At 48.7% G+C, this 27,619-nt stretch overlaps 2 protein-coding genes across 13 annotated transcripts in view; one reads left to right on the top strand and one right to left on the bottom strand.

Annotated features, from left to right (window-relative positions):
- The window catches only part of MMS19 (MMS19 homolog, cytosolic iron-sulfur assembly component), a 42,456-nt gene extending 37,957 nt beyond the window's left edge, over positions 1-4,499 (bottom strand). For 2 of the 12 annotated variants that reach the window (XM_004087566.3, XM_030808897.1), the window contains exon 1: positions 4,165-4,499. In XM_004087566.3, the coding sequence (XP_004087614.2) occupies positions 4,165-4,339 (175 nt within the window). In that variant the 5' untranslated portion in view covers positions 4,340-4,499. The remainder of the gene's footprint in view (positions 1-4,164) is intronic. The other 10 variants (XM_003255281.4, XM_030808864.1, XM_030808874.1 and 7 more) reach the window with 7 other exon arrangements.
- Positions 4,500-4,694: 195 nt separating this feature from the next.
- The window catches only part of UBTD1 (ubiquitin domain containing 1), a 70,316-nt gene continuing 47,391 nt past the window's right edge, over positions 4,695-27,619 (top strand). Inside the window, exon 1 of the mRNA XM_003255295.4 lies at positions 4,695-5,167. Coding sequence (XP_003255343.1) covers positions 5,098-5,167 — 70 coding nt within the window. The 5' untranslated portion in view covers positions 4,695-5,097. The remainder of the gene's footprint in view (positions 5,168-27,619) is intronic.

The raw sequence follows: 27,619 nt of genomic DNA, 5'->3' as shown, positions 1-27,619 counted from the left end.
CCAAAGGGAAGTGAGGGGAAGCGGGTAGGGTGGGAGGATGAGAAGGAGCACGAGAGAGAAAAATCCCATTCAGGACTAAGTTCCAATCCAGCTCTCAAAATGCCCTTTCTGCTGATAATGCCTCACATATTTCACTAAACTGTATTTTACTGTTCTTTAATACTTTGACTTAAGAAATAGTGGTATTCTTAGGGAATCACAAATATGGAAAAACACAATACAATAAAGACTGAAATGAAGGAAAATCCAAATAACTAAAAGGAAAAAAATTATATCCATCACCTGCAAATTCAACGTGTTCAAAAATCACATTCTGTGAAAATCAGCTCTTGTCCTAATTTTGGACAAAGTATTTCTTTTCCTCATCCTCTGGTTCAAAACCTTGGGGTCTTCTTAGAGTCCTCTATCTCCTTCAAGCCCTATAATAACTAGTCAGAACTCAAATTCCACAGATTCTTCCTTCAACATTTCTCATTGCATTAACTCAAGTAGTTTTTATTGTGTACCTACTGATGCCAATTCAAGGAGATTCTGGTGGTACAACTGGGAGGGTAGGATGTGGAGATGTATACAGCAACAGCTACTAAACTAGTCCACTAAATACATGAGTGGTTGAGAAGTGCGTACTACAAAGATTCTGACATATGAGATGCTGTCTGGCTGGGTTAATCAGGAAACACTTGGGGAGGGGTAGGGAACTGAAGCTGGGCCTTGACTCTCAGGTCTAACTTCGATTACACAGAGCTAGTGAAGGGAATTGGGAAGGAAAGCACTCAGGGAACTACGAATAAAGGTGGCTGCCTGGAATTAAATGTCCAGGGAGCAGTGAGAAAAAAAGGCTGGGGCCAGGTAGTGGCAGGCTTTGAAGGCTTGCCCAAGAGGCCTTTAACCCTTAGGCTGCCAGGTTATTTCCCTCCCATCGCCTGCAGCTTCTTTACAGCTGACACTTTCACTAGGAACCCAGGTACAAAACAAAGGTGGCAGCAGCTGCTTTTGTGATCAAAGGGTGCTCCTTCTGCATTTAAATTTGCAGGCTGCTACTCTGAGTGACTGAACAGGAAGCTAGCTGGTCCCTTTGGCGCTAACAAAGCTTGATTTAGGCTGAAGGATTAGAAAGCACATCTTATTCTATAAACTCTTCAACACTGTTATCCTTCAACAACCCTAACTAGGGCTGTGATCTAAGATTGACAATATTAACTTAATCCTTGTCAAATTCGTTTTCATTTTATGGCTCCGGGGCTCAAGGATCTACAATAACTCTTAGTACAGATAATAGGTCATTCAAATTCCTCTGCCTGGAATCCAAAGTTATACATAATCCAACCCTACCAAACCTCTTCAACTTTTATCTGTTACTATTCCTCTGTACCAACTTTCCTTTTTTTTTTTTTTTTTTTTTTTTTTTTTTTTGAGACAGAGTCTCGCTCTGTCTCCCAGGCTGGAGTGCAGTGGCGCAATCTCGGCTCACTGCAAGCTCCGCCTCCCGGGTTCACGCCATTCTCCTGCCTCAGCCTCTCCGAGTAGCTGGGACTACAGGCGCCCGCCACCACACCCGGCTAATTTTTTGTGTTTTTAGTAGAGACAGGGTTTCACCGTAGTCTCGATCTCCTGACCTCGTGATCCGCCCGCCTCGGCCTCCCAAAGTGCTGGGATTACAAGCGTGAGCCACCGCACCCGGCCCCAACTTTCTTTTCTTTCTGTTTTTTTGAAACAGAGTCTTGCTCTGTTGCCCAGGCTGGAGTGCAGGGGCGTGATCTCCGCTCACTGCAGCCTCTGCCTCCCAGGCTCAAGCGATTCTCCAGCCTCAGCCTCCTGAGTAGCTGGGATTACAGGCATGCACCACCATGCCTAGCTAACTTTTGTACTTTCAGTAGAGCGGGGTTTCACCATATTGGCCAGGCTGGTCTCAAACTCCTGGGCTCAAGCAATCCACCTACCTTGTTCTCTCAAAGTGTTGGCATTACAGGCATGAGCCACTGTGCCCACCACCAACTTTCTTTTCTTAGGAGGGCTAAATTACAACAGGGCTGGTGTTACAGTCTTAAATCAGTTGAGTTGAATTCAAATTAAGCAACGGTTTAGACCATTTTTTTCAGAAAGAAACAAAAATATAAATTTTGCAAAAACGTTTATAAGAATTTAGCAGTCCCAGTGGCTCATGCCTGTAATCCCAGCACTTCGGGAGGCTGAGATGGGAGGATGGCTTCAGTCCTAGAGTTAGAGATCAACCTAGGCAACATGGTGAAACCTTGTCACTACAATACAAAAATTAGCCGAGCGCAGTGGCACACGCCCTGTTGTCCCAGCTACTTCGGGAGGCTGAGGCAGGAGGATTGCTTGAGCATAGGTCGAGGCCACAGTGAGCCATGATTTCACCATTGCACTCCAGCCTGGCAGACAAAGCAGGACCTTGTCTCAAAAAAAAAAAAAAAAAAAAAAAAAAGAGAAAAATTTGCAGTCCTTATTCAAGGTAAGTCGTTATTTAAGATAAGACATTCAAGATGTCTTTTCAAAATATGTTCTGAATCCAAAAAATCCAAAATTATTGTTTTCATATTGTATAAATGTGAAAGACTCGTCACAAATGGCACTGATATAGTAATATTCTATATCTTGGTAGGGGTTTGGATTGTACAGGTGTATGCATTAGTCAAAATCAGTGAACGTACACTTAAAGATTTATATATTTCGTTTTACACCAAAATAAACCGTCAACAAACTCTAGTCAAAGACATGCATGCCGAAGTATTTAAAGGAAAGTGTACAGGTATCTGCAATTTAAATGGATGGATAGCTATACGATAAAGCAAGTAATATTAAAATGTTAATGGTAGGATAGATCCTAAGTGATGTGTTCCTTATAAAATTCTTTATACTTGGCTGGATATTCGAAAATTTTCATAATAAAACATGAGGGAAAATGACATTGTTAAGACACTGTAACACACTACATTTCATAAAATTGTAAGATGTTAAGTTTGGTGGCAGTGCCAGGTATTTGCTCCTTGATGCTTCCAAACGACGCTGCACACACCTCTTACAGAATGGTTGCCTCTCCCAGCATACTATAAGTTCCTGGTGGGCACAGATCTAACCTAATTTGTATTTATATTCCTATTGCTTTGCATCATGTTTGGGGAATAATATGTGTTCAACAATAGTGGTATGATTCAATTAAAGTGGAATACTGCTAACGAACAAAGTATTGTATTTCTAGCAGATTCACTATTCTTTTCTTACACATTCTAAAGGTTAATACGCTCAATTTGCAAGAGAAATGTGTCCTTACTTCTCTCCAAGCATGCGAAATTTCCAAAATTTTTTTTAAAAAACTACTCATTAGATAATTTTTATATTGTTACTTAAACCCAAGATCTGAAGGCCTCCTAACATTCAATAACTTTTTAGTAGATTTTTTTTTTTCCTAGAAGAGCAAAGTCTCAGAACTCCACGGAAGCCTGGAAATCGTTTTATTCTAATTTTAGATAAGCTGTCTGAACTAAGAGATCTCTGAAATGGTCAAAAGCAGGAAAGTGGGGGTCTGGGAAGAAGATAAAAACAAACGCCACATAAAACGTCATGGAGCAAATTAATCAAGAACTTTAGCAAGAAACGGAGAGAAAGTCTTAAGGAGGACACCCAGAACATCTCCAGCTCCTCCTGGCCCGTCTCCTCGCCTCCTCTTAATTCCAGCCAGTCAGAGCGCGGGGCCATCCGCCACTCCCAGGATGCCACGCGACGGGAGCAGACGCTGAGAGGATGCACCTCCACACGTCAACCTCCCACAAACAGCGTGGCTTCGTGGCGTGAGCACCCGGTTCGGACCTGAACGCCTGGGTCCGAGTCCCAGCTCCCCCTCCTGCCTGGTCTGCAGCTCTGCGCAAGTCCTCTTGCCCTCGCTGAGCCTCAGTTTCCTCATCTGTAAAATGTAATGATTCCCTATAATTGGCTATAGGGAGATGAGAAGTGTAAATGGTTTTAAGGAAGACACAGGCAACTCTCCAACTTGTTATGGCTCTAAAGCTCGCGGTGCTCATTAAGCAGCCTTGAGACCAATCTCTCAAAGTCACCCCGCTCCTCCCTTCCCGCCCGGCGCCTGTACTGAGGCCGCTCCCTCCTGTTGGCCCCCATTTGGAAGGCGCGCAGCGCCGTCTGCCATACCTGCAGCCACCTGGTCAGCGGGGCCCTCTTGTTGACCCATGACGAAGTCGTGCACGAGACCCCATAGGGCGCCCATAGGCGCCGCCGCCTCCACAGCCGCGGCGGTGGCCATGACGCGAACTAGAGACCGTGGGAGGGGATATGGGCGGTGGCACGAGACGGCCTTTCCGCGCATGCGCCTCCCGAGCCAATCGCCGGGAGAAGGACAAGGGGGCGGGGCGCCCCGGGTCACGTGCCTGCCGGCTTCTGGCTAGGCAGTTCCAGGGAGGGGCGGGGCCTGGAATGGGGCGGTGGCACCCAGAGGGAAGGCGGCTGTTGGGCATGCAGCCGGAGGCCGTTGAGGGCGAATAATTCCCAGCCCGGCTCCCCGGGAGACGGGCGGCGGGGCGGGCACCTGACTGGGTGGGGAGAGGGGCGGTACGCACCACGGGGTAAGCCAATGAGAAAATCAGGCCCAGCCCGAGGGGGCGGTGCTGTCGGTCACATGCGCACCTGGGGCGGGTGGCGGCGGCGGCGCGGGCACCGAGAGCCGGCGGAAAGGAGAGGGGCCGGCCTGGGGCGGGGTTAGGCAGTTGAGTGACAGCCTCCAGGGGGCCGGCCCCTGCCTGGTGCCCCGAGCGAGCCGGGAGTAGCTGCCGCGGTGCCCGCCCCCTCTCTCCGCCGCTCCAGCGGAGCTGGTCTCCGGCCGGGCACCGTCGCGGGCCCCCCTGGCCCGGCCACCTGGGACCGTGCTGGGGAGTCTGCCACCTCCCTCTCTCCCCTGGCCCGCAAAGTTTTGGCGGAGCCAGCGCCAGGGCTGAGCGCGCCCCCGGGGGGAGATCGGGGAGCGCCCGATGCCGGGCGGCCGGAGCCGTTGACCCGGGACGCCGCCGTCCGCGGAGCAGCCGACCACCCCGCCGCCTCCGGTGCATGGGGACTGGCTGAGGAGCCAGCATGGGCAACTGCGTGGGGAGACAGCGCCGGGAGAGGCCGGCAGCCCCGGGACACCCCCGCAAGCGAGCAGGTAACGATGGGGAAGGGAGCAGGGCCTCGGGCACCCCGCCAGTTGTCCCCCTCCTCGCCCGAGTCCTGGGCTTACCGATGGACTCCCCACTGGTGCTGGCGCTTGGGTTTCCCCGATGGGCTGCTCCGCAGCCAGACGGGGCCGCTCCCCAGCGCCAGGCGGCCGGGGGAGCTGAGTTGGGGCAACTGCGAGCACTGAGCCGGCTGCGCGACCAACTCTCTCCAACTGGGAAGCTCCTGGTGGGGGTGGGGGCAGGAAATGTTTGCAGACCGCAGCGGGGCCGACGGATCGGGAGGAGGCCCGGGGGCGAGGGCGCCGCTGGCCTGGCAGCTCCGGCCGGGGTCGGACGCCGGCCCGTCGGGGCACGGCGCGGGCAGCCAGGCGTCCCCAGAACTCGGAGCGAGCGAGGCGAGAACAGTCGCTCCTTCCAAAGACTGTGTCATTATCGGTCTGCAGATAGTGTCTGCCGGAATCCGACTTGCAAAGCAGCGCAGGACTCTGGGAAAGAAATCTTTATTTTTCCCGCAGGGGTTTTTAGAGCCTCTCGGCCGTCTGGGAGTCTATAAAAGATGGGGTGCGGGGTGAGAGTCACCCTCGGGATTGTTGGGATCCTTCCCAGCTTTGGGAGTGAGATTGCTCGCTGGTGATCCTCGAGGCCCGCGCAACGCTTTCTCACTTTCATGGTACACCCCGCCTGCCCTGGCATTTCGCCCCGGGAAGAGGTCTGTCGGTCATTTTTCTGGGTCTTACACTCACTTCCTTCTTTGAGGGTGTTGCAAGGACCTGCTGGGAATAATGTCGTAGACTTGAGAGCTCAAAGGGACATTCAAAACTTATCTGGATTCCAGATGGACCTATCTCCTCTCTATGTCAAAGCCTAGATCCCGAGAGGTTGAGCACCTTGTCCAAAGTCACACAGCTAGTTAGGAGCTCAGCTGGGGCTAGAACTCAGCCTCCTCTCCCACCCCATTGCCACATATCCCCTTATGTAAGAGGAGCCACAGGCAGAGTTGTTAATGAAGTGGAAACTCTAGTTGGAGTTTCCTGTCTCCCTTGGCACCGAAGGTGTGTTGCTTGGGTTGCGGAAACTGGGAAGGAAGATGGGGGAACTAGGGGAAGCAGAGAAGGATGTCTGCGTATGGACAGGATGACTTGTGGAGGCAGAAATGTGTTTTTATGGAAAGGATGCAGTAAAACTTATTGAAATTCTCTTGTCTGAAGGTAACTGGCCATTCTTCTTACTGAGGAGAGATGACTGTCAAAACCAAGGGCTGGCTTGCTTTCATTCATTCATTTGTTCAACAAATATGTGTTCAGTCCCCATAATTGATTTTGCAGCATTTTTTGCTGTTGACAACTCTCTCCTACAACACATTCTCCCTCTTCCTTTCTTGGCATCAGACTGTCTTGGTTTTCCTTTCTGAACATTCTGTTTTTTCTCTTATTACACTCTCTCCCAGAGAAATCTTGTTCAGTCCCACAACTCTTTGTCCATTGGGAAGACCCCTATGCTTAATCTTCAGCTCTTCTCTCTTGAACCCCAGAACCCCATCTCTAGATGCCCACTGGACACTGCGATATAGATATTCCCAGATTTCACACCTCCAAAAACAGGCCCTCCATCGCTCCCTGTCCACCAGCTTTCCTTCTTTACTCTTATGTTCTTCCAGCTGCCTAACTTTAGGCTGTGAAGAGCTCTCTCTCTCATGACTTTCTCTGCTTCCTTGTCGCCTGCCTCTCAGCCAGTCAGTCACTGGGGTCTGCTGGGTCTTCCTTCTGCGGGTCTTGCAAACCTGCCCCTTGCCACCCCACTTCATACCCTTCTCACCTCAAGTCAACCCTTGTCTCAGGCTGAAGTGAGGTACCCCCCAAAGGCAACTTCATCTTCAGTCATCATCCAGTCCTACACACAGTTGTCCCCTCAGAAGACATTTGTTAAATTAACTTCTTCCAGATTTTATAGTTCTGTGTTCAGAATATTTCTGTACTTGGCCAAGTGTGGTGGCTCATGCCTGTAATCCCAGCACTTTGGGAGGCCAAGGCAGGTGGATCACCTGAGATCAGGAGTTCGAGACCATCCTGGCCAACATGGCAAAACTCTGTCTCTACTAAAAATACAAAACTTAGCCAGGCGTGGTGGCAGGCGCCTGTAATCCCAGCTACTCAGGAGGCTGAGGCAGGAAGAATTGCTTGAACTGGAAGCTTCACAGAGGTTGTAGTGAGCTGAGATTGCGCCACTGCACTCCAGCCTGGGTGACAGAGCGAGACTCTGTCTCAAAAAAAAACCAAAACAACAACAACAACAAAACACCTTTCTGTGCTTTCTCACTCCTACAAGTACTTTAACTTTCAAGGCTGTTCAAGTGTGGGCCAGTCCTTTCTTTTAAGTCCTGATTTCTTTCCCTTCTCTGACATTAAGACCACCAGTGTTTGCTCGTGCCATTTCCTTCTTGTCGAGAGTCTTTCATCCCTTGGGTTCACTTCAAGTGCTGTATCTTGTTTGAAGCACCTTGCCTGACAAGTGTGCCATTTCCCCCTCCCTCCGCACCCCACCACACATACCCCGTGGAAGTGATTGCTCCTTCTGAGAACTCCTGCAGACACATTATCTATGCCACTTACTTAACAATTATGTACTCTGTATTATTAGTTGTGTCTTTGATGTTTACAGTCTTTTATCAGCAACTACATTGCAAGCCTCGAAGACCTGGGTTCTGTCTTATCCTTGTAGTATATGTCTCTCTCATATAGTCACGCGCACACACACATTCAGCACTTAACACGATGAGTTGTACAGAGGTAGCACTCACTCAGTATTTGTTGATTTTAGAAAGCAAACTCAACTTCATCCTACCATCTGCATTTTTCATATATCTGCATTTTTTTAACCTGCTAGTTTATCATTGCTTTAGTTCTGTGGGTCCTACTATGAATAGCTTTATTCATAAAGTCCAAAGCCAAGGGGAACTCTGTAGGATGACAAATTTGGTACAAGGGAAGGAATCCTTCTTAACTCCACAGCGCACCTGGCATTCCTGTAACATCTGTGGCTTTTCCTTTGACAAGGACATAGTTCTATGTTGTAAGACTAACGCCTAAAACTCCCCCAGCACCACTGTAACTATTACCTTCCTTTGGCACTAATGTAGTGGGAAGAAAGCCTCAACAGGAGCTAGGACCTGAGTTCTAGTCCTGGGCCTATAACTCAGTGACCCTGGGCAAGTCATCTAACCTTTCTGGGTCACACTTTCAATATTTCAGAAAGGGGGAGGGTTATACATGATCATCAGAGCTGTTTTATCATCTTCACAAAGGCAGCTGTTTAAAGCTAGAAAGTTATTGAAGTGAAATCTTTATGGCTTGTAATGTCACCCTTTGTCCTTAGTTCTGCCTTCTTAGTCACTTGGTAGATAAAGCAGAGACACAATACTGTCTGGTCAGGGATTCTTGCATTAGGGAGAAGGGAGAGGTCCTCTCATCTCATCAAGTTTTGTGATTGTCACTCATATATGTGCGTGTGTATGTGTATGTGTATATATATATATGTATATGTATATATATATATATATGTATATGTATATATATATATATATGTATATATATATATATATATACATATACATATATATATATAACTTTTTTTTTTTTTTTTTGGGAGAGAGGGTCTTGTTCTCTCGCCCAGGCTGGAGTATGGTGGTGCAGTTATAGCTCCCTGCAGCCTTTAACTCCTGAGCTCAAGTGATCCTCTCCCCTCAGTCTCCCCAGTAGCCAGGGCTACAGGTGTGCACCACCACGCCCAGCTAACTTTTTATTCTTTGTAGGGATGGGGTCTTGCTATGTTGCCCAGGCTGGTCTGAAACTCCTGGCCTCAAGTGATCTTCTTACCTTGGCTTCCCAAAGTGCTGGGATTACTGGCGTGAGCCGCCACACTCAGCCTTAAAAATTTTTTTTGTATTGTTACTCTTAATGCATCCCCAGTAGGTCTGTGTTCTTCTCCTTCAGGTGCTGGGTGGTTCTTGTATGCTTTGGAGAATACTTGGGGATTTACTCCTTTGGTGGGGGCTCTTGCCACCCCATACATATACACTAAGTAGATAAATATCTCTGCCCATGAACTGGGTGAAGCAGCCTCTCCCCCAGCCACTCCAGGGAGAGGTAGAGGTGGTAGAACAGGCAAGTCTCTTGCCCAGCTCCACCCTTTGAGAATGTGGCAGGGCTGAAACCCAAATATCTGACTCTGTGATGTGCCAGGCGTATCCACTTACGTTTTGGAATCTCAAGCTCAGGGTGGACAGACCCAGGGCCCTGTTTGGGGCTGCTTGGGCTTGGCATTGTGGTTGCAAGAGAGTCTGCTTCTTGTGTGGGCTGTGTGGCTATTCTTGAGGGAGTAATTGGGCAACTTCTCCATTTGCTCAGTAAATATGTACTGAGTGCCAAGCACCCTGCTGGCTGTGAACAGACGTGGTCCTTGGCCACATGGAGCTTACACTCTTGCAGGGGGCAGACAGTAAACATATAGTCATGCAAATTACACATGATCATACATAGAATTATGTAGTATTATATATGCTGGTGACTCCTCCCACATTTACAATTTCAGCCCATTCTCTGCAACTTCAGCCTTGGATATTCTGCTGCCTGCTCACCACACCTGCTGTCTAAAAGGCTTCTCAGTTTAACATGTCCAAAACAGAATGAACCCCCATCCCATCCCTGTACCTCCCAAAGTCTTTCCCATCCCAGTTCATGATGATTTCATCCTTCCAGTTGCCAGGGCCCCTAAAATTCTTGTCATCCCTGACTTCTCCCTTTCTCTCACACTTCACATCCATTTAATCAATAAATCCTGTTGGCTTTGCCTTAAATATGTCCTGAATCTGATTCTGACCATCTCCACCACTTTCACCCTGGTCTGAGCTACCACTGGCCTGTGAACTGACCTTCCTGCTTCCTCCCTTGTCTCCCGACAGACTATTTCCATCCCAGCAGCCAGTGTGATACTCTAAACTGTAAGTCAGATTTCATTACTCCTTTGCTCAAGCCTTCCTGTGACACCGCATCTCATTCAAGAGTTCTTGTGTTGGTCTACAAGATATGATACGATTTTCACCTCCTTACCTTTCTTAAGCCATCTCATGCTCTCCATCGCCTTGTTCAACCCCCTGATATCTGAATAGGTCCCTCTCTGTCCTTGTCCCAGTTTCCTATTTAAGGAGTCAAACCCTCCCAGGCCATTTCATTTAAAATTATCCCCTTCCCTCTATCACCTGCTCTCAGCATTATGTACCTCCCTTTCCTGTTTTATTTTGCTCCATTGCTTATGTCATCCTCTGATATTGGCTGTCTCCCTTTGCTCCATGTTGTCAGAGATTTTTATTTGTTCACTCTGTGATACCAAGAGCAGTGCCTGGTAAATATTTGTTGGATAAAACTAGAGTTGGTGAAGTCTACAGAAAAGCATAAATGAACACATCTGATTGATCTCCTACCTTAGATGGGTGTTAAGGCAGGTATCTTAATGAAGGGACTTAAACTGCAACCTCAGAGTGGTGTTCTGTCTCTGGAACTGGCTTCTCTCTTGGGAACTGGCTTCTCTCTTGCTCCAGGCTTGGGTAAGTTCTCAGATACCTGGGATATATATGACTCTTGTGGTTTGGGTGCCTCTTGCTGGGAGATACCAGGGCTGAAGCCGGAGGGCAAAGTGAAGCTCACTGTTGGGGTCCTAACCAGGCAGTAGCACCTTCTTGCCATTTTATGTGTGCACCTATGTCAGAGTGGACCTCCCTCTTCCAGGCACACATGATGTTTGTAGTCCTTAACTCTCAGGGCAGGGATAGGGTGGCCTAATAGACTACAAGGGAGGAAGTTAGGTGATGTGAATTCCAGGCCTCTCTTTTCCATCAACTTGCTGGAGAATTTTTAGAATCATGGAATTGTAGAGCTGAAAAGGAACCTAAAGATTTCTATAACCTCTTTTTTCTTACCCAGTCATTAGAAAGAGAACAAAGGTATGTCTGTCCCCTGCCTAGTTCACAGAAACATGGTGCAACCTACATAAAAACTGCATGTGCTCCTTTAAGTTGTGAGTGTGCGGAGGTCAAGATATTATAGGGAAGTGGTTGAGGTCAAGTGTATTCAAAGGAGAGGAGGTCTAGTCTCTGCCACTTTCTTGAGTGGTAATCTTGGGCAGGTCATTTGTTTCTTCCTCAGTTGATCCTCCATTTAAAAAAGATAATATTTCCAGTTTCCTTCAGAGAGATGTTATGGAGATAAAATAAGCTAATGGTGGTTTAAAAATTACTTTCATGGCTACACAGTGTGCTCAGATATGAGGTCCCAACAGAGAGTTTCATCTGGCATTGGTGGAAAATGAAGCCTAGGGTCTCTACTCCTTCCTAGTTGTTTGTGTGACTTTGGACAAGCCTCTTGATCTCTTTGAGCCTCAGTTTCCCCATTTGTGCCATGGGGTGACTGCCACCCTGATCACCTTTCAGAGAGGTTGTAAGATTAAAGTGAGACCCTGGATGAAAAGAGATTTTGTTAGTGTAATTACACCACTAGTTAGTGGTGGGCAGAGGGAAATTGCTGGGGGAGAGCCCATTCCGGGAGTGCCCTGCCTCAAGGTTCCAAGTAGCAACAGTGGCACTGCAGGAAGGCTCTTAAATCCTGTTCAAGGCTCTGAGTGGGAAGAGCCAGTCCTACCCGGTCAGTTACTGTGCTTATAATAGTGTGAGGCCATGGGACTTGTGAGACTCTAGGGCAGTGGGCCCCAAACTACGTGGTTCCCAGCTGTTGTGCTTTGGGGGTTCATGTTTCCACCTACAATCATTGCTGTGTCTTCTGCCTGGTAGACAGTAGTCACTTCTCTTTTTTTCTTTCCTTTTTTTTTTCTAAGTGGTTACCTGGATGTGATACAAAATTTACTTGTATGTAACAGCAAATTTTTCAGTCTATAGTTTTGTAGCATGAGTACATTCTTTGTACTTATTGTTGTACAACCATCACCAGTACCCATCTCCAGAACTTTTTCATTTTCCCCAACTGAAACTCTTTACCCATTAAGCACTATCCATTTCTTCCTCCCCCCAGCCACTGGCAACTGATATTCTGCTTTCTGTTTTATGAGTTTGACTACTCTGGATACCTCATATGAGTGGAATCATGTAGTATTTCTCCTTTTGTGGCTGGCTTGTTTCATTTAGCATAATGTTGTCAAGGTTCCATGGTGTAGCATGTGTCAGAATGTCCTTCCTTTTTAAGGCTGAGTAATATTCCATTGTATGTATATACCACATTTTGCTTATTCATTCCTCCATTGATGGACCCCTGGGTTGCTTCCACCTTTTGGCTATTGTAAATAATACTGCTGTTGAACATGGGTGTGCAAACCAGGAGCAAAAGGTGAATGCTCTCTGAGTCTCTGCTTTCAGTTATTTTGTGTATATACCCAGAGATGGAATTTCTGAATCCAATGTTAATTCTATTTTTAATTTTTTGAATAACCCCCCCTTAACACTTTCCTCAGCAGCTGCACCATTTTGTATTCTCACCAACAGGGTGCAAGAGTTCCTGTTTCTCTACGTCTTCACCAACACTTGTTATTTTCTGCTTTTTGTTGATTTGGTTTGGATTGGTTTTATAATAGCCATCCTAATGGGTGTGAAGTGGTTTATCATGTAGGGTTCATTTATGCTGGGCTCAGAGAGCAGTCCCTCCAAATCTCTGGGAAAACAGACATCTGAGTGTGTTAGAATTGTGCATAGAGGCTGGGCATGGTGGCCTACACCTATAATCCCAGCACTTTGGGAGACCAAGGCAGGAGGATTGCTTGAGGCCAGGAGTTCAAGACCAACCCAGGCCACATAGTGAGACCTCGTCTCTATTAAAAAAAAAAAAAAAATTGCCTGGGCATGGTGGCTCATGCCTGTAATCCCAGCACTTTGGGAGGCTGAGCTGGGCAGATCACGAGGTCAGGAGTTCGAGACCAGCCTGATCAACGTGGTGAAACCCCGTCTCTACTAAAAATACAAAAAAAAATTAGCTGGGCATGGTGGCATGTGCCTGTAATCCCAGCTACTCAGGAGGCTGAGGCAGGAGAATTGCTTGAACCTGGGAGGCGGAGGTTGCAGTGAGCCAAGATTGCACCACTGCACTCAAGCCTAACAACAGAACAAGACTCTGTCTCAAAAAAAAAAAAAAAAAAAAAAGAGGGACTTGGCAGGAAAGGGGCTGGAACACCTTCTGCAAGGTGTGGGGAGGGAGACTGAGGGGACAGGGATGACTCCTCGCTTGTACCTTTTTCCTCTGGGAGTCTTGGGACCAGGAGCAAAGGGTGAATGGTGCCTAGGCAGCCAGTCACTAATCAAGTAGCCTGAATCTTAGTTGCCAGCCTGCGTACTTGAAGTTTTGTTGTTTTTAAAGGCTCATAGAGATGTAATTAGCAGCAGCTCACCTTTGCAGGGTGTTTGCCATGTACGAGGAGCATCACGTGCAGTATTTGGGTTAATCCTCACAACCACCCTGTGGGTGGATTCTGTTATCACTTTTTCACAGATGAAGAAGCTGAGCCTTAGAAAGGTAATGTCTGCTGCCTAAGGTCACACAGCTTGTAAACTGCAGAGCCAGGACTGGAACCCAGGTGTCTGATCTCAGAGCCCATGCTTTGGGCCAGTGTGTAGTTTGTCCTCATGAGAATGGGAAGAAGAGAACACTTTTTTTGTTTTGTTTTGTTTTTTAGTGAGTTTATTATTGAGCACCTTCAGGCACCACTTTGCTGGATCCCTTCACAAACATCATCTCATTTGATTCTCCCTATTTTACCTATGGGAACATGCCTACCTATTTTACATATGGGAAAGCTGATGGCCAGGAAAGTGAGTGGATTGCCAGTGGTTATGATGCTAAGAGGCAGAGCTGGAACTCAGCCTGAGGATGTTGATTCATTCTAGTGCTCACAGCTCATTCCATTGTGCTGTGAGCCCTGACGAGCTCCCACCCCACCCCCATGGAAAGAAGCTGGTAGGTCAGCTGTGAAGTCTGCAAAACTCCAGGGACTATAGCCACTGCTTTCCTTTCCCATTGCTGTCCCTTCCTCCTTTAATTTCCCCACCCCCAGACCACCACCTCCACACCTAGAAGCCATGTGAGTCCATCATCTTGGATCAAAGTGCTTGGCACATAGTAGGTGCTCAATAAATATGCGTTGAATGTTGTTTGAGGGCTCGGTGTGCTAGAGTGAATAGAATCTCAGCCAAGATTGTGTGCCTAAAGAGAAACACAAGTAGAATGCAAATATTGTTGTTTCCTCCTCCTTCTCCCAGAGCAAACCTCCGCTTTCCAACACCCAGATGCCAGGGACTTGAAGAAAAGATTGTCCTCACTCTGCAAACTTTGAATTATTCCCAAATTCCCAAAGGAAAAGAGGCACAGAGAGTCATGTTAGCAAAGTGCTTGCAGAATCAGGTGTCACTCTTTGTAATTAATAAGATTAACGATCTCTTGCTTTGCTCAGCATTTTGTGGGTTTCAAAATGCTTTCTCAAGTATTACATATCATTTGATCCCCACAGCCATCCTGTTAGATAGGCAAGGCAGGACTCATTTTTCCCGTTTTATAGATGAGGACACTGAGACTTGGTGAGGATGTTAAGATACTCAAGGTTATTGACTGAATAAGTGGCAGAAGTCTTAGAGAGGGCAGCGGTTCCACTACTTTCTTTGCAGAGCCTCAGTTTCTGCATCCATAAAATGGGGTAAGCGTACATCATTTAGAGTAGTCAAGCATGAAATGTGATCATGTGTGTGTGCGATGTGATCAGCACAGTGCCCACACACAGCACAGCGGATGCTTAGATGGGGAACAATGCAGAGCTCATTGTTCCGCTGATGACTTATTACTGACCCTTGTTCCACCCCCACTTTTAGGAGGAGCATAGTAGAGCCTCCCTAGTCCTCCCTAGTCACCTTCTGTTCTGGTCACCCTCTGGCTCATCCCTTGGAGTCAGAGTGCAATCACAAGGGCTGGCCATGAATTTCCTTTTTTTTCCCCCACCCTGAGACGGAGTCTTGCTCTGTTGCGCAGGCTGGAGTGCAATGGCACGATCTCGGCTCACTGCAACTTCCGCCTCCTGGATTCAAGCGATTCTCCTACCTCAGCCTCCTGAGTAGGCTTATAGGCGCCTGGGATTATAGGCGCACACCATCACACTCAGCTAATTTTTTTGTATTTGTAGGAGAGACGGGATTTCACCATGTTGGCCATGCTGGTCTTGAACTCCTGACCTCGTGATCTGCCCACCTCGGCCTCCCAAAGTGTTGGGATTACAGGCGTGAGCCACCATGCTTGTGCCTGGCCTTTTTTTTTTTTTTCTTTATTTTAGACAGAGCTCACTCTATTGCTCAGGCTGGAGTGCAATGGCACAATCTCAGCTCACTGCAACCTCTGCCTCCTGGGTTCAAGTGACTGTTGTGCCTCAGCCTCCTGAGTAGCTGGGATTACAGGTGTGTGCCACCACACCCAGCTCATTTTTTTGTATTTTTAGTAGTGATGGGGTTTCACCATGTTGGCCAGGCTGATCTCAAACTCCTGGCCTTAAGTGGTCCACCCACCTCAGCCTCCCAAAGTGTTGGAATTACAGGCATGAGCCACCTTGCCCAGCCATGAATTTCCTTTGATTTGTAAAACCTGATGTCTGTCAAAGAGAACATCTATAAGATAGTTTTCCTTTGGTGACAGGTCGTTATGACAAATGTTTTATTCATTTAGTACCAATTTGCATTTTATTATCCCAGCTCCTCCAACTCATTAGCTATGTAACCTCGGGCAAGTTATTTTGAATTTTGAGGCCTCAGTTTTCTTATCTGTGAAATGGAGATAACAGTATTTACTCCATAGGGTTGTCATAAGAATTAGATGAGTTACTGCACATCAGGTCTTGAGAATGGTGCCTGGGACATATTACCTACTCAGTAAGCATTAGTTATTATTTTTACTATTCTCACCATGCTTGATGCTACATTATAGCCAGCTGCCCCCAGCCTTACACTTCCCCCTATGTTGAGATATATGGCCAGTGAAGTTCATATGCAAAACCTGACTTCTTCAGTGTGTCCTGGGTTATCTACTATTCGACCCTTTTATTCAGGAAGGCAAATCCGAAGCAAGTTGCAAGATAGTGTCATTAGCATAGAGATAGCCTTGAATCCAGCTTGAATCAGCTCTCATTAGTAGCAAATCACTTGCAACACACCCTACATACAACTCTTGCTGATCTCAGCAACAACCAGAGGCTACTTCTCTAGGCTATCTCCACATAGATGGAAACATTTCTTGCCAGTAGGTCAAGGCTGTGAGTGCCCTCTGTTTGTGGTGGCCCATCTTCAGCTTGGCAGAACACCTCCGAGTCCCCAGGGCTTCCTTCCTGGAGCTTTGTGCATTTCTCTGATACACATTGTCAGCCACAGATACCTCCTCTGTGAACTTCCAAGGCACTGCTGATAAACTTCCACATCAGAGCCTCTTTCACACTTGATGAGCATCCCCGCATACCTAGATTCAAAATTGCTGTTCGATTTCTTGTATACTGCTACTGATTGCACACTGATTGTGCAGCAGGCACTGTAGTAGGTACTTACACACATCTCATCTAATCCTCCTGATAGTCCACTGAGGTAGAGATTCTCCTTTAGGGGAGAGGTTCAGTGATGTTAACTGTGTGTCTGGGGGGGTGGGGGTACACGCAGTGAGAATGAAATATTTGGGTCATCAGTCTCAGGTTCCTTCCACGCAATACCCACCTGACTGTCAACTTCAACAAAGGACTCCCTGGGCCCTAAACAGGTATCGCTGGTTTACTGATGTCACTGCCACTCATGACTAGCAAATAGTCTACTTCTGCCAATTCTTGCACTATATATCCGAATGTGCCAGAAAGTGTACTTTGTGACAACTTTCATGGATTTGTCCCTCCTTCCACCTCTTCCTACCTCCCACGCAGTGTCTGGGACACAGACCACACTGTCCTCTATTATATGGGATACTACACATGGCATTGATTTTTTTTTAACTTAGTGAAAGCGCTCTGTTCCCCCAAAATGGACTGTCACATGGATGAGCATTTCATTTCCTGAGCCTTCACAGCAGCTCCAGGAATTGCCATCACTGAAATCATTGTAATTTATTAATCTCCTACCATGTGTGTGGTAGGCAGTCTACTAGATTCTTGACATCACTGTTTACAGTTTTCACATCTACCCTGTAAGGGCAGGCCTAATTTATGTCCATTTTACAGATGAGGAAACTGAGGCTGTGGGGAGAGTGTTGAGACACTTGCTCATGACAGTGGAGGAGCTGCTGTTTGAATCCTGGGAGTTGTATCCTGGGGGCTTACACCTTAGCCGCTATGGGAAACTGCCTCTCAATATTTACTACATTGGCCTTATCCCAGCTACTGTGTTGGGGAGGAGAACACAGCATGGAGAGTCAGTTCATCTCCTCAAGGAGTTCAGAGTGACGGACTGAATAATACTGGAGTTTCTGTGGTTGGTTTTATTTTTTCCAAATCTATTTCCACATGTCCCCATCCCTGGCCCCTGGCCCAGGCAGCAGATCCATAACACACAGAGCCAAGGGTCCAGGGGAGCTGAGGAGGCAGTTCCCGGGGGGACACCAGCTCTTTGCACTGTGTGTTTACACCCCAGGCTGACTCCTCCATTTCCTCTTTGCCCTTCTCCCCTATACTCTCATATCAGATCCACAGAGCCAAGAGCTCATTTAGGTCTGGCTCAGTGTGATAGTCCTGCTGTTGCCTGGTCCATGTCTGGCTACTGAGGAGACAGGAGGCCTTATTTGGCCATAACTTATTGCTTGTATGACTTTTTATAAGGCCCAAATGACATTTCTTAGAAACCCACATGCTGTATGCACTGTTATTTATGCTGTCTTCCTAAGGACAGAATGGGCCAGTCTTCAGGGTCAGTAGGCAAAAGCAAAGCTACATTGGGCCCTTGAATCTGCAGCTGACCCCTCCTGTTTGCAGCTGAGCCTAGCTGTGTCCTGCTGTGACCCATGTCCCATGGAAGATTCAGGGCCTAGATGTCTGATCCATCACTGAGCACCAAGCAGTTTTTCTGCAGCCCTGGACAGAAGTGTTCAGCCTGCTGCTTTTGATAGTACTGTTCCTTGGGCATTTGTCTGTGATGGGGCCATAGCCCAGAGCAAGTGTGCAAGGAGAGACTTCCGCCCAAAGGCCCTGTCCTTCATGTGCCTGGCCCACCCTCTGGTGCTAGTTTGGGTAGGGATGGATGGGGACCCCTTTTGCAGGCTGCACCTGGGGCCTCAATTCTAGAGATTAAATGATCTCTTTTTCAAAACTCGTGAGGTTGGCAGGCTTGCACAGAATCTTTCCTTGCCTTTTAGGGGGAGGGAATTGGTATTGCTGGGGAATTCAGCTGGAAGAACTTGGGACTGGTTCAGAGGGGTCAAGCCACTGTCTGTGGTCTGCTCTGCACAGAGGTGGTGCTGGTATCCGATCCAGGAAATCTGACTGCCTTTCCTGTGCCCTTTCTAAAATTCCACCCTGCCTCATTCCTGCAAATGTGTGTGCACATATGTATATCTCATCATCCAGATGGCTTATGGTCTACTTGGGAGAGGGAGCAAAGACAAATAAAGGTGTAATACCACTTCAAACAAGACAGCATGTAGACAAGTGCTAAGTCATACAGTGTAGACAAGTTGAGACAAAGGCAACGTGTAGACCCTTTTAAAAAGAGTTGGGATGAGAGAGGTCCCTGGGAACTCGAGTTACAGAGGGAAGATTTCTGAAGGTGGTGGGACTCAAGTTGCTTCCTGGGGGATTGGGATAGGACAGATACTGGGAGTGAGTGGGCATAGTTTGTAGAAGGGTTAGTGATTTGAGGAAGTGGTGCAGGTTGGAGAGAAGCAAGCAGTACAATCTTCTTTATTGTAAAAGTAATGTGTGCTCATGTGAAAAATGTGAACGATATGAGAAAGCTCAAAGAAGAAAATGTTTGTACTCCTACCCAGACAGAGTCTCCATTCTCATTTGGTATTTATTTGCCTGTTTCTTTTTATTTAGAGATAGGGTCTTATTCTGTTGCCCAGGTTGGAGTGCAGTGGAGCTATTATAGCTCACTGCAGCCTTGAACTCCTGCATTCAAGTGATCCTCCCACCCCAGCTCCTGAGTACCTAAGACTACAGGTGCGGACTACCACACCCAGCTAATTTCTGTATTTTTTATAGAGATGGGGTCTCGCCATGTTGCCCAGGCTGGTCTCAAACTCCTGGCCACAAGCACTTCTCCCACCTCGGCTTCCCAAAGTGCTGGGATTACAGGTGCCTCTTTTTCTTTTCTTTTCTTTCTTCCTTTCTTTTTTTTTTTAAGGCATTAAGATCAAATCTATTGTGTCCACCAAGATTATGGAAGGTATTGAATAGTATATGGGGATGCTTAGGTCAAAGGGAGCCTCTGTTGGTTCTTGCTCAAGGGGTGCAGATGAATGTAGTTGTTTGAGAAGAGACACTCAACATCTGTGAGCAGGCAGGATGGGAGCCTGGGACGAAGCACTGGCTTTACCACCCCAGACTTGGGACTCTTTCATTACCTACTGCATGAGAGTCTCAGGTTTACCATTCTCCACTGCTGCCCGGGGGGCTCAGAGAAATAATTTCTCCTGAATTGTCTCAAAAGCTTGTTCCCCACCTGCCACCCTCATCCCTCCCCATCCCCAAAATTCCTCTCTTTTCCATTTACTGCCCAGTTTCTTAAGCAGTTCTCCTCCCCTAGAATTGTTGGGGACACAGCCGGTTTTGCCACACCACAAACCTTTGCTGCTGCATGAGGTCATTTCAGGGGAGAAACTATATATAGCGGAGGACTAGCATCAGGACAGCTCCATGTTGTTCAGGCTGGTTAGCATCGCCCTTCCGCTGATGCAGGCAGGGTCACCTCGGATTCAGCACTCATCCAGTGGGGTGTGGTCAGGAGCCCCGAGGAACCGGGGCAAGGTCGTCTTATCTTCATTGCCCTCTCTTTGTAAGCCCGTGAATCTCTGGTTCCTCATCTGAGTGATGAAGGAGTTGGTCTGGGAGGGGAATTTTGTACCGTTTTTCAAAGCTACTTGAACCCTTTCTGGGGTAAGCTTACAACGTAGCTTGATATGTACAACCAACTGGGTACTGCACTGGTTGAAGCCGGAGAGAATGGCCCCCCAAAGGGTTCCACTTATGTCCTGGGGTCCTAGAGAGCACACAGTTTGAAAACCACTGAAAGCTGATCCTCTGAGGTTTCTTTCAGAGTCTGGCCTCGTGCATATGATCTGGCATAAATAACACATAAGCAGGGTTGCAAGCTCTGTGACCTTTGGAGACATTGATGATCATCTTGGGTAGCCTGGGGGTGTGGCATAGGGACAGATCTCAGGGCAGAGTCTTTTGGAGTTGGGGCAGCCAGGCCATAGCACAATTTGCAGATGCAGTTGGACTTGCTGGCCTGCATGTTGAAGGGCTGTTTCTTTTTCTGCCTGCTTCTGCCTGCCTTTCTTTTTAGCACTGAGTTGCCCCAAAGAAGAGATGAAAATGAGGATTTAATGCATTTCAGGCAAGGAAAGAGCATTTAATTTAAGTTGCCTGTGGCTGAGTTACACATTTTATAGAGAGAGTATTTGTTGAGCACAGTGGTGCCTTTGGCAGATACAGGAAAGCCAGAATGTGGGGCCAGTTTTTCTTCATTCAGCAAGTATTTGTAGAGCGTCAGCTTTGTATTCCTGGAGAAGCAGAGAAGCACAAGGGAGATCCCAGCTGTGTTAGAGCTCCTTGATTGCAAGTAACAGAAACCAACTGAATCCAGCTTAAGCAAAAAGGGCGATTTATGATAGGGCTTCATGGGGGACTCAGGACCCCACAGCAGGGTTGCTGCCTGGCCTTAAACAGGGATTAGAAAAACCTTGTTAGATTCTCCTTCTCTCTCAGCTCTGCTTCTCTTTGAGCTTCCTTCACTTGTCTGCAGCCTGGCTTCCCTCTCCTGAGCCCACACAGTCCCAAACGTTCCTGCTGCAGCTCCAGCCACACTCAGATATACTGAGATCTCCCAGTCCAAAGTCCGTATTCCCATGGGAGAAAGAGAGTCTGGTTGGCACAGCCTGGGTCACATCTCTACCGTCAGTCTACTCAGCTCCAGCCAAGGGATGGAGTCACACGTGATGAAACAGGTCTGGCAGGAGATGCTTCTGATACCATGCAGATCGGAGGCAGCTCCAAACAGGGGAACTTTGATAACCACAAAGCCGGGTGCTCCTCAAGGCTTTGATCAGGAGCTCTGGTCCCAGCGAGGAAACTGGGTTTATGTGGAACATTTAATAGCCACATAAGGAGACAATGAAAGAAGTGACCCTCAGCAGAGCCCACCTGTTGCCAAATACATGGCTTTTCCAGTTGGGGCTGTCAGACCAGCGGGGGCCAGGGGCTCCCCAAGCCTGGTGTCAGGAGGAGCCCCTCCAGGTTCGCTCAGGGGAAAGGGGCTTTGTTGGAAGGATTTCGGCAAGGCAGCCTGGCCTCCTAGGAGCTGGGGCTGGAAGGCAGTCAGGAGTGGAGGCGGCCCTGTCTTTGGGGAGCTGTGTGGCCTCTCTGCTTTTGTCTGAGCATCTGCTCCTGGCCTCCCTCTTACAGAGGACCCAGGCTTCTCCTCTTACGTGTCGGCATGTTCCATGGTTGAACACACCAGTGCCACCGTGGATGGCTTCTCTGGGTCACAGGCAGCCAGTGGGGGGCTGGACCTCGTTGACTGGGAGGCTGCCCCTTTCAGGGCTTTGGGCAGGGCAGGCATTAGAAATCCATCCCCCTCGGCCAGGCGCGGTGGCTCATGCCTGTAATCCCAGCACTTTGGGAGGCCGAGGTGGGTGGATCACTAGGTCAGGAGATCAAGACCATCCTGGCTAACATGGTGAAACCCTGTCTCTACTAAAAATATAAAAAATTAGCCGGGCATGGTGGCAAGCGCCTGTAGTTCCAGCTACTCGGGAGGCTGAAGCAGGAGAATGGCCTGAACCCGGGAGGCAGAGGTTGCAGCTGAGATCGTGCCACTGCACTCCAGCCTGGGCGACAGAGTGAGACTCCGTCTCAAAAAAAAAAAAAAGAAACCCATCTCCTCGCATCTCTTACAGTCAGGGGATGCTGTGGACACTGGAGAGCAACACCTTGACAGCTGGGGGAGGCAGGGACCAACCTGCACCAAAGCCAGGGTGCAGGGAGGGGAGGGCAGTAAGAGGTGGGGCCTGATGGCACCTCGGATGCTGACTGCGGGGCAGGACCATGGAGGTGTGAGGAGCCACAGGGAGCCTGTGACCAGGGAGAAGCAGGGCACCTGGGAGGGCATTGCTGGACTCCAAGGATGACAGGGGTAGCTGGGAAAGGGGTAGGGCAGGATAGAAGACAGGGAGACCACCTGGGAGACTGGTGGCACTCCAGGCAGCAAGGGAGGGTCAGGAGTGGAAATGCAAGAGGTATGGAAGACCCTTTCAAGAAGGAGGTCCCGAACTTTGGCGACAGTCTGGCTGAAGCAGAGTGAGGGTCCAGTGTTAGGGGCTCTGGGGAGGGGCCTGGTACAACTGGGGCTTGAGGAAGGAGAGAGATGGGCAGCCAGAGGAGTGGATCTCCACTGGAGAGCCTGCTGGTGGTGGCTGAGGGTGGAGAGACCTGGGGATATTTACAGCAGGAAGGGAAGTCCCTGGGTAGAGGAGGAGCTGCTGGAGAATGGGTCCTGGGCCCACCAGCTCTGCCCCTCAGCAGCCGTGACAGTGGCCAAGTCGCCTCAGCTCCCTCATCTTCAACGTGGGGACAGTCTCTACCCTGTCCCCTTGCCGAGGTGTGAGGAAAGGCTGAGGTTGTGCACGTCACAGGGCTCTGTGCACTGGGAAGTCTCGTGCGGATGCAGGCAGCTTTGTGACCGCGGTCGCTCGTGGCATGGCACTGCCCAGTGGCCCTCTGCGGGATCAGGGAGACTTCTTTTCTGGCCCTGGGATGTGACTGGACACTGGCTCCACCACAACCCATCTCCTGGGCATCTCTGGCCGGTGACCCTGCTGCCAACCGTGTTCCCAGTCCCTGGGGGTGAGTAGAGAACAGCAGCTGCCCAGGCCTCACGTCTGAGGGTCTAGGAATGACCAACCGCGTAGGCATAGGATCCCTTCACCCACACTGGCTTCTGAGATCCCTGGTGGTGCCATGTGTGTGGACACCAGCAGCAGGGCCGAGGCAGGAGGGAGGTGGCTGTGTTCTCCTTCCTGGGCAAGTGAAGAGGCCACAGGGGACATGGTTGAGTGGGGACAGACACACCCCATTTACTTCTTAGTGTGGAACTGGAGGGGCCGCTCCGAGAATGGTGTTGGCCTCCTTGGCCTGTTTCCCAGAGAGAAAATCTTGGAGCACTTGTTTCAAAGATACCAGGAGAGTGGGGAATGCTGAAACCTGCATCCTGTTTTGCTGCTGGCCTAGGGAAGAGGACCCAGATGGGGACAGTAGATGGTGGCAGAGACTGGAATACTAGCTGCATCCTGGGGCCTGCAGAGCTGGGGGAAGCAGATGGGGGTTGAGGCGAGGACCTGAGGTCAACAGGGGAGAACCTGCGGCTTCCTTCCTGTTTGGTGCCGACCTTGCTCCATCCAGGACTGCCTGGCAGCCTGATTCTTTCTCCCTAGCTGCCCCTCCCCGAGGACACAGCCCGCTGCCCTCTGTAGCCCACATCCTACTTTTCCTGTATGAGCCATGCCTGTCGGCCCGAGGCTACTCCAGCTCACCTGCAGCTTCCTTTCTCCAGGAAGGCCTGGCTTCTATGTGTGTCTTCCTTGCCTTCCAGCCTGTTCGGCTATTTCTGTTCATTTTCCCTCCACGGAGCCTCTGGCAGAGCTGCCTGCTCTCTCCCACCCCAAGCCATCTTTTGTCTTCTCCTGCCTGCTCGTTTCCAATCTCAGACCCCTTGGAGCATTATTTTTTCTAAAGTGCAGCAGCTGTGCATCTCCCTGGTCTGCCCAGCTGTTCTTGTCCTTGACTGGAGAGTTTATGTCACTTGTGACAATAAATAGGAAATGAGAATGAGAGGGTTGCCAGACTGCCCTTCCAGCTGCCTGAATTCCTGTTGAGAAACAAGGAGAGAAATAAGCACAATAAGGCTAACACTTAGAAGTACCTCCCATGTTCACTTAATGTTTTCCAGACGTAGTACCAAACCTTTTCCATGTATTATCTCATTTAATCTTTGTAGTAACTCAATGAAGTAAGTTGTATGATCATCCTCTCACAGCAGGGGACACAGAGGCCCAGAGAGGTTGCTTAATTTGCTCAACATCATCAACGAGTAAGTGGCAGAACCAGACCAGAACCTGTATCAGTCTGACTCCCAGGGCACTCTCCTAACCACTAGAGGAGGAGAGGGCCATGGGCCAGGCATCTCCAGAGCCCACTTGAACTTCAAGTTCTCCTTTTCTCCACTTGCCTGTTGCAAATAATAACGTGCTCAAAGGAGACCTCATAGTGTCATTCTCAGAGCCATCCTTTGTTCTCCTTTCTCTGTATCCCAAACAACAAAAAGAACTTTTGGATGGTAGAGGTTGTAGTATTTCTCTTTGCTTGGAGACCCCCTACCAGTATCCCATTTTATAGTCTTCTGTAAAGCTTTAAGAACTTCATCGACATTATCCTTGGCAAATAAGGGGCTACAGAGAAAGAAATAATAGCCTAATCTTGACTTTTCTCTGATGATCTTTCCACTTAGATCATATTCCATTCTCTCCTGAGCATGCTTGAAATGCCCCAAGATGCCTGTTCTACACGTTCTGTATTGACAGGGAACATTTCTGCTCTTTGTGGTAAACCTTTTGTGTGCTATTATTGTCCGTGAGTGGTGATTGTCAACTGGGGAGAGACAGGGAGAATGAATCACAGTCTCTGGGGATTGGGGCAAGTGTGAAATTTGAAAAGCATATTCAGGATCATAATCTCATTTTAGATTTGGAAAAATATATATATTTTTAAATGTAAACAAAGAAAGTGGACTTGGACAAAATCTTGCCTGATATTGCAGTAATTCTCAAGTGAGGCATAGCAGTTCTAGGTGGGGGTGTATATGGGAAGCCTGTATGTTGATTAAAAAGGGGTATGTGCTTTAAAAGGCTAAGAAACTGTCTCCCAACAAGAGACTGTACATGTCCTGTCATTCTGTCTCCCACAGCCCTGCAGGTGTTTACTGGAGGTCTCTGAGGATGGTGCATACTATATGGGGCATCGAAAAAGACCCAAGGGCTTGGGACTTGGGGCAAGTGCACTAAACACCACTGGTTTGCTAACTGGGACCTTGTAGCTTAGTGGTTAAGAGCACAGGTTCGGCTCAGACCATGGCAGAGCTTAAATCCCAGCTCTACTGCTTTGTGGTAGTATTCCTTACCTCTAAATGTCTCAGTTCCTTCATCTGTTACATAGATGGTGGTAGTACCTACCCTATCATATAACTGTGGTGATTATGTGGGATAATGCCTGGCACCTGGCTGGTAGCCAGTGATGGTGGATGCTGTTTCTTACCCATCCTACCTGCTTTGTCTCGGTTGGATCAAACCCTCATGGGGCTCTGGGGGGCGGACCCAATGGCTTTGTTGAAATGAAAGTGTTATGTGGTCCTGGAGGTCCTGGTTCAAGGCTAATCTGAAGCATCTGTCTGCATAAAGCCCAGATGTGCATTGAGTTTCTCCATGCCCAGCGCTGTGCTTGATCCTGGGTGTGCAGCTGAGCAAAATAAATATGGTCCTTCCCTCCCAGATCCCACAGAATAACGGGGAAACACATGATACTCAGGTAATCAAAATCTAAGACATACTACAAAGGTAAGAATAGGGTACTGGGAGAGAATTATGGGGTAGGAGAAATGAATTATTTTGGAGTGGAGGGTCAGGAAGCCTTCCCTGAAAAAGAGGGACACCTGGAGGCTGGGACTGAGGGAGCCGTGTTTGTCTCACGTGTCCCCACCCCTGGCCAGGGCTGCCTGCTGGTCCATGTACCACTTTTGGGTAAATTAGAGAAAGATGCCTCCTCTGGGCAAGGGCACAGCTGGAGAGAGAAAGGGAAAGAAGCAAGTGGCCACCCTGGTTTCTGCCCTTGTGGGGTAAGGAGGTGTTTTCCCTTTCCAGGAGAAAGGAGAGAGAGGCCATGTCCAGGACACTGTCTGGAGCTGCTAAACTGGCCAGCAAGTGCTCAGAGTCTGGCTTCCATGGGCTGCAGTTTGTGACTGTCTGCTGTGACCTTCTTCCCGTAGCAGATATCTCTGCCACAATGTTCTATAAAGAGAGAGGACCACTAGGAGGACAGGAGGGAGAGAGGAGGGAGATCTGCTGGGGAAGCCGGGCCAGAGACTGAGGCCCTGGGCCTGCCAGTTCCCATCTCTCCTCCCCAGCACGAGTGCCTACTTCATGCTGAGTTCTGTGCTAACCTTGTTATTTAACCTGGAGTGTTTTGTTTTGTTTGCCTTCTCACCTGGGACCCACCTTTCATTCCACAGGTAGGGGTGATGAACTCAATGCAAATGATGGTTGGTAAGGCGAGACTCTGCTGGGTGGGCAGCTCCCTGGCTGGCAGAGGGCACGCTTGAGAAAGTGGCATTTGAGTTCACTTCTAGGTGCTTGGATGCCTGGCACTCATGAGTGGAAGTTTCCAGGAAGTTACTTTTCTGTTCCCCCTAAGGGAGATCTTCTTTCCCAAAGGAGAGTGATCTGACGTGGGAATGGGCTGCCTCTGAGAGCCCAGCCTCCAGGGGCGGTGAGGGTCACTCCCAGGGATTCTTGCGTCAGCTGGGGCACACGCTGCAGAGCCTTCCACGCCCTCTCTGGCTCCAGTGGGATCTGGCTCTGCAAAAGTTAAGCCCTTCTGACATAGCCTGGTAGAGGCTTTTTCTAAATCAAGCTAGGAGTGCCGCCCTTAGGCAGGTGGGAGCAGCAGCCTCCAGACTAACCAGATCCTGGAGCTCTGTGTTCGGAGTCCCTGATCTCCCTGAAGCCCCAGCTACGGAGTTTGGTCCAGATTTCCCCCAGCAGCAGCTGGGCAGCAGTGTGTGGCTGGCCCCCTTTGGAGTGGGTCACACACCCACCTGGCCAGGCTCTGGCATGGAGGCTGGCACTAGGATGGGCTTCAGGGATAGGATGCACCTGTTTTGTGCTGCTGTTGTCAAGTAGCTGGCCTTGGGCTTCTTGGAACTACAGATGTTTGCGTCATTGGACTGATTGTCGTTTGACTTTTTCTTTGCCTTACTGACTTTCTATGGCCATATGGTTAGCTTTGGATACAGAGAGGTGTGAGGTGGTCCCAGAGTGCCTGCCACAACATCAAGTTTCTATAGATGGGAGCCCTTCTGTAAACCTCAGAAGGTGGCAAGAGCATGTCTGACAGTGATTGGA

This window comes from Nomascus leucogenys, chromosome 3 (genome assembly GCF_006542625.1).
Source record: "Nomascus leucogenys isolate Asia chromosome 3, Asia_NLE_v1, whole genome shotgun sequence".
Lineage (NCBI taxonomy): Eukaryota > Metazoa > Chordata > Mammalia > Primates > Hylobatidae > Nomascus > Nomascus leucogenys.
This window is presented reverse-complemented; position numbering and strand designations above follow the sequence as displayed.